The sequence below is a fragment of the Mauremys reevesii genome, linkage group 21, assembly GCF_016161935.1.
Source record: "Mauremys reevesii isolate NIE-2019 linkage group 21, ASM1616193v1, whole genome shotgun sequence".
Classification (NCBI taxonomy): domain Eukaryota; kingdom Metazoa; phylum Chordata; order Testudines; family Geoemydidae; genus Mauremys; species Mauremys reevesii.
In genome coordinates, this window is record NC_052643.1 from 4,269,765 (window position 1) to 4,283,040 (window position 13,276).

General features: G+C 49.5%; 1 protein-coding gene across 4 annotated transcripts in view; it reads right to left on the minus strand.

The window, feature by feature from the left end:
* Window positions 1–13,276, minus strand: part of RCC2 (regulator of chromosome condensation 2) — a 32,921-nt gene continuing 19,645 nt past the window's right edge. For 3 of the 4 annotated variants that reach the window (XM_039509115.1, XM_039509116.1, XM_039509118.1), the window contains 8 exons: window positions 12,978–13,066; window positions 10,662–10,776; window positions 8,836–9,002; window positions 6,880–7,060; window positions 6,480–6,585; window positions 3,905–3,977; window positions 1,927–2,004; window positions 1–865 (listed from right to left, as the gene is read on the minus strand). In XM_039509115.1, the coding sequence (XP_039365049.1) occupies window positions 761–865; window positions 1,927–2,004; window positions 3,905–3,977; window positions 6,480–6,585; window positions 6,880–7,060; window positions 8,836–9,002; window positions 10,662–10,776; window positions 12,978–13,066 (914 nt within the window). In that variant the 3' untranslated portion in view covers window positions 1–760. The remainder of the gene's footprint in view (window positions 866–1,926; window positions 2,005–3,904; window positions 3,978–6,479; window positions 6,586–6,879; window positions 7,061–8,835; window positions 9,003–10,661; window positions 10,777–12,977; window positions 13,067–13,276) is intronic. The other variant, XM_039509117.1, reaches the window with a different exon arrangement.

Here is a 13,276-nt window from a genome sequence, read left to right on the forward strand (position 1 = left end):
TAGTTTTTGTCTCGATGGAGGTTTTTAATCTGAAAACAATTAATCACACAAAAAGGTCAACGCTTATGAAACAGCCATGAAATAGGTGGCAGCCAGAGTCCCGCAGCTTAATCTACCAAGGGGTTACACAGCTGGATACTCGCTCCTTGGGGCTTATGTTAGACACTCCTCACACAGAACAGGGACCAGCACATTAAAACTAGAGAGATGAGAATGTAAATTTGCTTCTGGAAAGAGATCTCAGTAGTTGACTTCACCAAAGAGATGGCCCCATAGACACTCGGGGTAGATTTTCAAAGGCACACAGGGCTATTGGGGTCTAAACTTCCATTGAAAGGCAATGGGAATTGGGTGCTCACGTGCCATTTGTGCCTCTCCAAATCTTCCCCCAAGCTCTTGGTGGCAGCTGGGATTCTCCTCAATTCAATGCAACAAGCGCCATCTGGCCATGCTTACGCGTCAGCAGCTGTTCCGCTGCTCACCAAAGTACGTGGGGTTTATATGCCAAAAGGTCCTGCCATTTTCATTGGAATGGGAGCTCGTGAGCCAGGAGCAAATGTCAAACGTTTAAAAGAACCGAACACTTTGGAAATGATATAGTAACAGGTAGTTAAAACTGTGAATCGCTTATAAAATTGAACCTCGGAAAGTCTAACAAAAAGCTTCGGTCAGGTCTCGATGCCGATCTGCAATCTCTTTCGGTCCCAGTGCACATTGGAAATGACAGCTGCCATGGCAGGGGCGCAGGGCCCTGGCCTTATCAGAGGGTGCGTGGGTTGTATTCGGGCAGCTTCTTTAGCTTCTCTTTCTCCACTTCGCTTTCGTCCCTGGCTATCACCAAAGAATGGGCGTAGCCCATCGCCACCTGAGTAGACAGAACAAAGCATTTGCCACCCTAAAGCTTATACTGAATTCCATTGCTAACAAACTGCTGCATCAGGAGGTCTAGTGGGTAGAGCACTGGCCTGCAATTCCGGAGACCTGGGTTCTATTCCCGGCTCTGCTGTCTGATTGTGCCTCAGTTTCCCCAGGTATAAAACGGAGGTAATGATACTGACCAGACTGTAAGGCACAAGGAGTTCTACTGATGAAAATCGCTATGTAAAAGCTAGGGAAATCACAAGTCTTTTTATGATCAATGGCTTCTTATAACTCACCTTTGGAGGAACAGTGTGCAAGGACTAGCAGAGCACACAATTCATAGATGCCAAAGCCTGAAGAGACCATTGCGATCATCTAGTCTGACCACCTTCCCCAAAATAGTTCCTAGAGCATCTCATCTAGAACATCCAGTCTTGATTTAAACTACACCCCATCCCTACGCTCCTCTAACTCCTCATGCGAGGTTTGCAGACACGCCACATTCACTGCATCTATCCCGGGTGCCACGTATGATGGACACCATCTCCCCGCTCAGGTATCCCCAGCATAAGGGATCGGGTAGGGAGTCTGGTCAATTTCTGTGCTGATTAAAGATGAATGGATTAATGAACATTAACAGAATTAGCATCTACCCTACACCCAGGAGGATTTTACTCCATTTCACAACCCGCCTCCCCACTTGTGCATACACATGGCACATACCCACCCCAGAAACAATCTGTCTGGGCCAGGTTTCTACTTGTGCAGTCCTCTCTGAGAGCAGCAATGGTGCAGATGCCTTTCCATTACCTATGGAAAACAGGCTCCCCCACACTTCTCTCCGCCTCCAGTTGCTGGTGTCTTTTGCATACGACAATCCCATTACCCAGTATCCTGAGGATAAACAGGGATCTGGCTGCCATGCTTTACAACATCAAGCAGACTATTATGAGGAATGGGATTATGAATAGGGTGGTGATTTTCGGAAGCATGAGACCTGAAATGAGTGCAATCCAGCCTGCTGTGCTTACAGCTTGTGTTTTTATTTGCTGGGTCTGCTCTCACCTGCTCTGGATAAATTCCATCTAGGGTTTTCACCTCTTGGGCTGCAGTAGAGGATTTGGGTTTATGGTCTCCATAGCCCTGTGAAGAGAAATGCGGAAGGGGATGTGTAAGATCAGAGGGTAAACCACAATCTAATCATTGTCCAAGGTTGTGTTATTTAACCTATTCCCTTGGCTTGCACTGGCTTCTGGAGTAGCCCCATGGAATAACCAAAGGTACAGAGGTTAGCGACTCTCCTGGGCAGGCTTAACTGCCTGCAAGGGCAGCAGAGACACAGGAAGAACTAGCAATTACAAAAAAAATTTCCCTAAGACTGAGAGGAAAAAGGCTCTGGCTTCTAGTTTGTATTTTATAAAATCCTGGGTTGTTTTTTTTTTGTTGGTCCTACAAAAATGGTTCTGCAGAGGACAACAAAATGTTATCCCCAAAGCCGGACTGCCAGCATGTGCGTGGGGCATGAGGAAGGGGAAGGACACCTCACCAACAACTCAGAATTATGCTATTTTCAGCTTCATTTGGAAGAGGGGTAGGCAGGACAAAGAAACTTCGTTTTCCAAACTTCTCAGAGTAACAGTCAAATGTGATGAGCAATGGGACTTTGATAAGGCAGCTACTTGATAGGTCGGGGCGAGGGGGGAAGATCAGAGTATCTAAATGAAACAAAAAAGCCAATACGGTGGCTGAACCTTGAAAACCACTGAAAATTCAAACCACTGAAATGCAGGGACAGAGAAATCCAGAGCCACAAGCAGGCTTGCGCTAGCTTTACCCCAATCACTCGGGACACCGAGAATTAGAACCAAGGAGGCAGATATACGTCACCATACAAAAGTATAGCACATGGGTGGCCAAATTTACTGGCCCTCCGAGCCACATACGACACTCTTCAGAAGTTTGAGAGCGGCGGCACACCTGCCGGGAGCCGGGGAGTCAGCCCTGCTCTTGCTGAAGCCCCGAGCTCTGGCAGGTGCGCCCCGCAGGGCTGAAAGCCCAAGACCCCTCTCTCCCCACTGGGCAGAAGTCCCTTCCGCCCAACCCTGCCGCAAGACAGGTCCTGAGCTTCCCCAGCTCCCAGTCTGGCAGGTGAGGAACAGGAGGGCTCCGTGAGCCGCACTTTAATGGTAAAAGAGCCGCACATGGCTCACGAGCTGCAATTTGGCCACCCCGGCATAGCAGAAGTGGTCAAATACTTTAGTAACCTGGGGAGACGCAGACTAGGACTGCATAATTCTGCGTCTTATCAAAATAGTTTGAGATCATCATAAAAATGTACTGATGTCCTCAATTAAAGCTGTTATTTCCCTGGGAAAATGGGGCATATTAGATAGTTATGTCACACTACCCCAGCACGCCAATAGCTCTTAAGGAAGGAGATGGAAGAGCTGTTACACTTGTGGTGAGATAAAACATTTGGTAATTAGACACAAGAAGGTGCATTAGGGTGAAGCCAATTGACTTGTAGAGGTTGTTAGGCACGAGGCAACGCTGAGTGTTTCCAGCTATGTGAGAAGCCAGGTCTCACCAAGATACAGAACTCACTTGGGTTTATGAGTTACGTGCATCCATCCTCTCCTCCCCTTCCCTCCGATACAAGCTCCCTGTTTCCAGAAAAATTCTCTTAGGAATATTTTGGTAATTTTCTCTGGGAGAAAACTCTGCGTAGTTGTGTGTGTAGGAGTAGAAAGGTGCGTTTCTGTGTAGCATTTCATCTCTGTATAAATTACCTATTATTGCATCTTCCAGGCTAACCTTTCAACACGTGCTACAGGAAAAAAAATTTCCCTTCAATAACTAAATTAAGCAGGACAGTGACCATTAAAAAATATAACCCCACTAAATTAGCGATCACAGGATTACAACAGTCCACTTGCAAAGCTGTTTCCACCCCCCCACCCATCTCTTTGCTTGCAATCTTTCTTCTCTGGTACTGGCCCAGCCTGGCTAGGGTTTCTGTGCGAGTCCCCAGCTGCCTTCTTACCAGTTCACCGAAGGTCGGAGATGGGCCCCAGCTGATTGTGCTCTCATCTGCAGCCACTATAATACTGCTCTTCCTGAAACAGGTACACAGGCTGTTACTGCTACACGATCTGCTTTCACGCCCGCCCCCGGCAGCCCCACTAGCTAGTTACATTTCCCGGGCCAACTGGCCGCTTGCTACCAGAAGAGAATTTCCCCAAGTAGTTTTGGATGCTTTCTTGCTCAGATGCAAACCCTGGTCCAGCTGCTTAACAAAGTGCTGCAAGGCCTGATCCTGCTGCCTGGGGGTGGGTGGATCCTTGTGGAGCTTCACTGAAGTCAGAGGCCCGCCCCTAAATGGATCCCCATAATCATTCATTCCCTAAAGCAGCATTTCCCAAAAGGGGCCACCAGCGGATTTGTGTGTGGCCACGACAGCTTCCAAAGCGCTGGCAGAGATCGGGGGCAAAGCAGCGCCCCCTCCCTGCAGCACCCAGCTATTGCTCCCGAATAGCTGTAACCAGGGGCAGCAAGACGCGCTGCCTTGGCGTTTGCACTGGCGCTGCCAGCGGGGATCAGCCCCCTGCACCACGCAGCCTCCTCGGAGGCTCTGGGCAGCGCCTCTGGAGATGTATGGGGCCGGTGTGCACAGCGCCAGAGGTGGCTCTTGTCAGGGCATTCAGTCCCCAGGGCAGCTCCCCGGCTCCCACCTGGCTGGGGCACGAGCGGCCTGGGACTCTGCAGGTGACAGGTGAGTTCCTGACCCGCCTTCCCTGGGGCAGGCTCTCACTGAAGGGGACGGGAGGCAGGGATAGAGAGCCGGCAGAGCCGCCACCCGCTCTGAGGCCACCAATCAATGTGTTGAGAGAAGTCCTGTAACATACTCAAGATAAAAACCTTTAACAGAAAGTCAAGGAGAGGTTGAACAAACATTAGGTCTTAAAGGGATTCCCTTCCCATGTCCACTGATACAATGCTCCCACTCAAACAGCAATCAGGCAAGTCAGAGATCAATGTTCATTTGAATGAATGCCCACGTGCTTGCTTTTTAGCGACAGAACCTGCAGAGGAATGCCTGGGTCGAGAGAGTGAGGAAAGAAATCTTTAAGTCCTAGTGTAAAGCAAGTTTGCAGAGCCCTTGGAGGTCACGTGTTGGGTTTCTTCATTGCAGCATAGTAAAATTGGTTACAGTAGATTTACAGGGGGACTTTTCAAACAGATCCCAATGTTCTGCACTCTGAAGAGCTTGCAGTCAAAGAGAGACAAGACAAAGATAGGTGTGGCATGAGACAACAGACCAGACAAGGGAGAGGGTGAAGAGGATAGGAGACCAAGGAGGAAGGATTCCTGGAGAAAGAAGGTTTTAAAGAGGTGAGGAGGATCATAGAATCATAGATTATTAGGGTTGGAAGGGACCTCAGGAGATCATCTAGTCCAACCCCCTGCTCAAAGCAGGACCAATCCCCAAATGGCCCCCTCAAGGATTGAACTCACAACCCTGGGTTTAGCAGGCCAATGCTCAAACCACTGAGCTATCCCTCCCCCTCCAGGGATAAAATAATTCTATTTCTCACAGACCTCTAGCCAAATGCTCAAGCTGTTCACAAAATCTCCCGTTAATACAAGCAGAAGCATCCTCTAAGCAACCTAGAAACACTGCATAGCACCCCTTCATCCCCGCCCCCCCACACCCACCCACCACGCACACAATGGAGTGCTACAATCAGTGCTGGAGAATGCTTGAGATTTTAGCATACTCTGATCAAATCAAGTGACCATTAAACAGGTTTTAAAGATTTGTATGCAGTGTTGGGAGCCTTGTCAGTCCCCGGATATTAGAGAGACCAGGTGGGGAGCTCATATCTTTATAGAGCCAACTTCTTGTTGGTGAGAGAAACAAGCTCTGGGTAAGCTCCACAATTGGTCTCTCTCCCCAACAGAAGATGGCCCAATAAAAGACACTTCCTCACCCACCTGGTCTCTTTTAAAGATCTGACAGTTTCTCCCCCACGCCCAGCTGACTGCAGCAAATCACGCAACCCCCCACAAAACCCATCACCCCAACCCCACAGCGGAACTGGAAGGTCAGACATCCCATGATGGGTTCTCCGCCCTCCGTCATGAATCTAAACAGAGATGTTTGCTCCCTCCTAGCACAGGACACGGCAACAAACCTTTCTAGGAGGAGAGACTTGCACCCAGACAGTCATTTATCATGGGCCATTTCCCTCCGCCCTTGCTTTAACCAGGCCTCAGACCTCCCTTCCTTCTCTAGTGCTATTAATAACACCCACCCTAGGAATCCAGCAATTTTCCCCCTACCACCGGATCAAAAAGCAAACAAACTCACCACCGCTGCCTGGATCCACCAAGCAGAGCTGGACCCAAGGCCTGGATAATCTAATCAGAGCTCGGTGTATGTAAATATAACTAGTCAGTAGGAGCCATTTCATGGGGCCAGATTCACTGCTCCTATTATCAGTCCCTTCTGTACTTGGATCTGCCAGCTAACGGCACTACTTCTACGACGTCATTCAGGCAAGCTGTGGGCAACGGTTCCCCCCTCCCCAGTTCTGGGGGCAGGAGCGGTCACTTACCCACAGGCCAAGCTGCGGATTTTCCAGCCACAGAGGTCCTGCACAGCTTTGGGGTACATGGTTGACTCACGGGAGGTGTTTGTGGCTCCCCAGAAAAACAGACCACCTGCAAAACAGAGCAAACCAACCACCGTCAGGCTCTGAGATATTCTCGGACACAGAAATCCGTTTGAAACGCACATGCACGGACACTATGAAAGGGATCTGCAGAGACGACGTAACACATGCTGGTCGATCACTCCAGGGTTTATTTTAAAGATACTGGGAGGATTCACAAGTGAGCACTCCCTGAATGGAGACAAAGGCCGTCTATTGGAGCATGGCTCTCACAAGACAGACTTTGTGCGGAAAGATGGCTTTGCGCCAAGACCCATCTGCAAAGAAAGACGTGGCAACTGACCTGTTTCGCTGACAGCAAAGGAGCAGGTGTAGCCGGCATAGATCTGAGCCGCCCCACGGCCTGGGAAGTCAAAGAGCTTGACCAGCCGTGGCACCATCTCGTCCTTCTGCTCGGCATGGCCCAGCCGCCCGTACCCACCAAAGCCCCAGGAGAACACACGCTTCTGAGAGTCTAAAACAAGCTGCAAAGGGACAGACGGTGACACGGACTTGGGTTTAGACACAGGAAGACGTCTCCCCACCATGCAGCTATTTGCAGAATGGATTATTAGTTCTGCTCTACAGATCTTGGCAGCCGACCAAATGCAGCTGTGTCAGAGGCATAAAGATAACCTGTGGCAAATTCTATGCTGCAGGGGCTGAAACCATTGAGATGATACACTTAATACAAGGACATTCCACTATTTCCTCTGCCAACTATTCCATTTTTCCACTCTTATCTTAATTGTTGTTAAGTCACGTGTCTTCCCACTCCTCTCCTTCAGTAATAAAGCCAGAAGCAAAAAGGGCTAGGTGTCTAGACAGCTGGGTAATTCAGTCAATTTCATACTCCGATATTGATTAAACTGGAGAAAGAGCAAACAAGATGAGGACCCCGCCACCTCCCCCAGGATTCCCGCTCAGAGCTTTTGTGCTGCTCTCTACAGAGCTACTCAACAATGGGCAATAAAATACCAGGACTCGGCCTGGTGCATTTACACAACAATTAGAATTTAGCTGCCACCCATGATTTGGCCTCCGGTACTAGAGGAGTTAAGTCACATGGCAGCTTCAGTCAGATAAAACATCTCAGTAACAATAACTGGAAAAGACATTTAGACTTCAGGCATCCTGTGGGTACACACATATCTTTCCCTCCGTTATTTGCTTAACAAGTCTGCCTGTCTCTCAGCAAGCTATCACACAGTGGATTTTCAGGTTTGGAGGGGTTTATTTTGAATCTATTATGACGCATTTCAACCCGCTAAATGTTAGGTATCAAACTACTCAAATTGGATTAGGACACCTCCCACACAAACTAAAGTCATAATCTGATTACGCCAAGATTGGACTCAAAACCTAAGCAGGGCAGGGAGAAACAGAGGGTTTGTGCAAACGACGGCCTGTATTATAGATCTGTGCCAGTGGACAGCACATTTCCCATCCTTCCAGTGTGTGAATTACCTATTCTAAGAAAAGGTGTCTGACTCCAACTGTCCCTAGAGAAGTTTCAAAATGCACCGAGACAAAGTTGTGATCAAACCTTTGTGCCATGGGTTAAAGTTTTGCAAATGGTCCACAGTCCCGGGATTACAGCCCTAAGGCTGGAATCAACATACTTTTAGGGTACTTGGAGCTGGTGGGGAGATTCCTAGCTAGCAAAGCGTGGCTGCAGCAGGACAAGCAGAAGAATGCACTAGCAGCCCTGAGTATGTGCCGATCTGAGACCGCAGGCACATACTCAGGGCAGCCAGCTGTCCCACTGCCCACACTGCTGCAGCTACGCTATTTTTAATGCACCAGCTCAATCACAGCTAGCACGAGTACGTCTCCTCGAGCCGGGAATCAGCCCCCTGGCCCAGGCGTCGGTATATCCTTAGTTACAGCTGATGGAAAGAAGCGAAGAGAGAGCACTGAAGGCTTTAATGCCTCAGAGGATAAACATGAGGGAAGGTTTTCGACTAGGTCTAGTGTAACTTCTGGTTAGAGATGGGACAAACCACGATCCGAATCCAAAACTCCTGGAACTCTGAAAATTCGTGGCACAGGAGCAGCTCTGTTCAATGCAGCTCTGTCACTATTACAGAGAATCCAGCACGAATCAAAGTCATTTTTAAAGAGACGATGTAACTGCCAGTCACCAGGAGTCAATTAACTGCACGTGGAACGTACAGCAAATTGAGGGGAACTCATCAAATCAATTTCTGTCAGACCCCAGCAGAATCCCAATGACTGCCAGGTGAAATCCCCGCCTTACCGTGTGGTTAGCACCGCAGGCCACATCTCGCACGACCACGTTAGGGACAGGAAGGATCTGCCCATCTTTTGTCTTTTCGATGAAGATGGCAACGCGTCGGGGCACCAGCTCACAGTCATACTCTATCCTCTGAGCACGGGCGATGAACTTCCCATCAGAATTGTGCCCTGTTGCAGGGCAGAGAGAGATGTGAAAAAGGAACTCTGCGTGGCTGGTTACCCTGGCCCACGCCACCCGGTAACTCAGCAGGAACCCTCTTGAACCCATGGGATAGGAGCCCCACACTCTAAATGACTACACTTCTCAGGGTAACGGTTTCTGTGCTAACCTTATACTCCTGCTGAAGAGGGCAGTGTGGAAGACTTCTAACTACATAGAGCCATTATTATGCATACTGCAGTAGCACCCAGGAGCCCTGGCATGGCCCGGGCCCCCACTGCGGCAGGCACCGTACAAACATGGAACAAAGAGACAGATCCTCCCCAAAGAGCTTCCCCTCTCATTGGAGCAAAGGAGGAGGAATTCCCTGCAGCGACTCCTGGAGCTTTTCCCATTTATAAAGGATTTCCACCTGATTTCCCCTAAAGGCAACTTAATGTCATCCCCCATTTTGTCAGGAACCTGCACCTCCGGCACGTCACGGGATGTCTACTCTGCAATAAAAAACCCACGGCACCAAGTTCCAGAGCCCAGGTCAACTGACTTGGGCTCGTGGGGCTAAACACTAGCATAGACATTGGGGCTCGGGCTGGAGCCTGGGCTCTGAGACTTCCCCCATCCTGCATTGGGCCCCAGAGCCTGGGATCTAGCCTGAGTGTCTCCACTGCAATTTTATAACCCCGGAAGCTGGAGTCAGCTAACCTGGGCCAGGCACGGGTCTTTTCTTGCAGTGCAGACATGCTCTCAGAGATCCTTCGAGCCTGCTCAGGAAATCCTCACCACCCTCCGAGAAGAGGCAGCCCGTGGCTGCATCAAAGCCTCTCCTGCAGGAGAGCTTGCACACTCCCTGCTCTGTAGATCCCAGCTACTAGCCATTAACCAGATAAAGTACAGCTCATGCATAACTGAACACGCTGCCTGGATGCACAGTGGCAGATTGTCACTTCTGCGGCACCGACAGGCTACACAGTCTAGCATTCCAAATGTGTGTGTGTTTATGGCCACTCCAGGGGCAACGGCTTTTGTTTGATTGTAACATCGCCGCCTCACACTTCCCTCTCCCTTTCATTCAGAAGATCTCAAAAGCACTTTACGAATATTGGCAAATTAAACCTCACCACCCACATGTGAGGCAGTCTAGAAGCACTCACTCGATACCTGGGGAAACTGAGGCATTGATCAATATGCCTTGCCATTCTATGTCATAGGGCTTGGCTACACTTACAAATTTGCAGCGCTGCAGAGTGACAACACACACCCTCTGCTGCGCTGCTGCAATGCAAAGCGCCAGTGTGTAGTCAAAGCCCAGTGCCCAGTGCTGTGCGTGCTGCTCCTGTCGTTGTCACCCCAGGGTGGAGGACAGGACTGGGGACGCTGGGAGAGTCTTCTCCCGCTGGCGCCTGACTTTTGACTACAGCGCCGCGCTCGTGAGCGGCAAGCAAAGCAAATGCCATACAAACAGAGCAGAGAGAAGAGAGGCCAGATCATAGGCTTTAAACACAAGGCCACTATCCCCTCTGGAAGGGGACTAAGATAAGATTCCCCCCCCTTATTGTTTAGATTATACCAACATGCCAGTCTACAAAAAACTTGGTGGCTGCGTCAGGCTGGATTGGAAGTCTGCGGTCATTAAAACTAGATAGTCCTTTAAAAATAAACCACCATACCCAGCTGTCCATATTCAGGGCACCCAAAGGAATAGAGGTTTCCTTTGCAGTCCATTATCATGCTGAATTCAGCCCCACAGGCCATTTTGGTAATAGGTTGGCCATTGTACATTATCTACAAAGGAAGGAGACAACAGTAACATTTGGAAACAGATGAAACGGAGTGACCCAAGTGTCCCTTCTAGGCTGCAAGTGAGCACTGCCAGACTCCCAGAGCAAATATATGGCCAGGCTCTCAAGGAGTGCACAGCTGTTTTCTGACACGTGTGCGATTATAGGCCCAAATTACCTAGGCAAATCAGGTATTTGCATGGACAGTTAAGCAGTACATTTGCATACACCAAGTGACTATGTTTAGCGTGTACTAATTTACATGCAAAATCGTGCAAACCTGACTGAAGAAACCTGGCCTGTCATTTAAATAACTGCCCCAATATTGGGGAAGAGGAAAAAGGGGTTTGGGAAATGGTCAATTCACTAAATAACCCACAAAAATATGAAGGGAGAAGGAGAAAATAGGAACTGAGGGTGTGTCTACATTGGTGTAAGTTCTGGCTTGAGGAGACATCCCTCGCTAGCGCTGATCAAGCCGGCATGCTAAAACCAGACGTGCAGCCAGCTGGTGGGAGAGGCTAGCTGCCTCGAGTACAATCCCATCTGAGCCGCTAGGTATATTCTCAGGTGGCTAGGTTAGCCCCTCCCGCTGCTTGCACCCCGGGGGCTACACTTGTATTTTAGCACACCAGCTCCATCATAGTTAGAGTAGGTTATATCTACTCGAGCTGGAAACTGCACCGCCGCTGCAGTAAGCGCTTCTTAGGACAGCTCCTCGGCTAAACTTCCACTCTGCTCTCAGCTAGACGTTCTCTTCGCTTACTTCATGCACTGGGGCAATATTTTGCCACCCTTTGGCTCTTGCGTCTTCAGCCCAGACCCATAAGAGAATGGATCCCAGTGATTATGGGCTCTGTTTAATCTCCAATCCGAGGTGTGAAAACTCTCCTCCCTGATCCATTTTGTTTCCCAAGACAAGAATGGGAATGGCTAAGAAACAGGTAATCTCCTCCACAGGTGACAAGTCTGACCATTGTTTTGACTTTGTGATGTGAAAATCTGAGCGCCTGTCTACCAAAAATTCAGCTTATGGTGGTCCAAAAACTCACTTGGGATGCTTTCAGTCCCCAGCCACACCAGTGACCAATCTAGTAGCTGAGCTGTTTGAACACTGGATTGCCTGGCCATTGAGGGGAAAACAACACTTTAAAACCATGCTTAAAAGTTACGGGAGGATCTAGATCAGGGGTGTGGCAAACTATGGCCCCTGCTCCGGCTCCTATGCACACCAATGGCCCCGCTCCACTGGGAGCTGCAGGGGCGCTGCCTGCGGACGGGGCAGTGTGCAGAACTGCCTGGCCGCGCTTCTGCGTAGGAGCTGGAGAAGGGACATGCCCCTGCTTCTGGGAGCCACTTGAGGTAAGCAGCACTCAGCGCCTGCACCTTGAGTCTCTTCCCACACTCCAACCCCTGCCCCAGCCCTGATCCCCCTCCCGGCCTCCAAACCCCTCAATCACAGCCCGGAGCACCCTCCTGCAGCCCAAACCCCTCATCCCCAGCCCCACTCCAGAGCCTGTACCCACAACTGGAGCCTGCACCCCTTCTCAACCCCAGCCTGGAGCCCCCTCCCACACCCTGAACTCCTTATTTCTGGCTCCACCCCAGAGCCCGCACCCCCAACCAGAGCCCTCACCCCCTCCCGTACCCCAACCCCAATTTTGTGCCCATTCATGGCCCGCCAGACAATTTCTATTCCCAGATGTGGCCCTCGGGCCAAAAAGTTTGCCCACCCCAATCTAGATGATCACACCAGCCTCTTCTGGCTTTATAATTTATGTTCTAGACTATATAGAGAGCTAATCTAGAGCATGGCTTTAAAACTGTTTGGACCATCCACATTGGCCAGGTAAACCATGTTAGCCAGTTATCAGTCTGACATCAGATTTAAACGGACTCAGGTAATATTGTATAATCTTCAGTCTGGACAGGGCTTTTCCACTTGTCCAGCAAATAGACAAAATACATGATGTGATGCTATTTATTTTCCAAGTCAGTGGAAAATATACGGCAGAAATTTTTGTTCTGGATGAAGATTCCATGTCTCCCACAACCTTCACGCCTCTTATTGGAACCAAGTCCAAGCAATTTGGTTTTAAGGATCGACACGGCCCCAAAACGGTCACCAGTGCAGTAACCAGGACGTGAGAAATTAAGGAACCCGTTGACAGACAGAGGAAACCCAAAGAAGAGCGTTAGAAGTACCTGAGTGGGACTCGGAACTGCATCCGTCTGATTGCCGAGACCAAGCTGTCCCATCTTGTTCTCTCCAAATGCAAATACAGAGCCACTCTCTGGAACAAGAGGGAAACAAATGCAGGGGGGAAGGAGGAGGGGTGGCAGTGAAGGGAGAAGTTTAAACCTCCATGTTAATGCAGAGTTGCTGGAAAACCATTAATACAGAATTTAGATGATCATGCAATGCACCATGCTAAATTAAAGCATATTGCCCCAGGTGCTATAACTTAAACATTAGAGTTGTCTACAGAGGGACACTCAAGAAA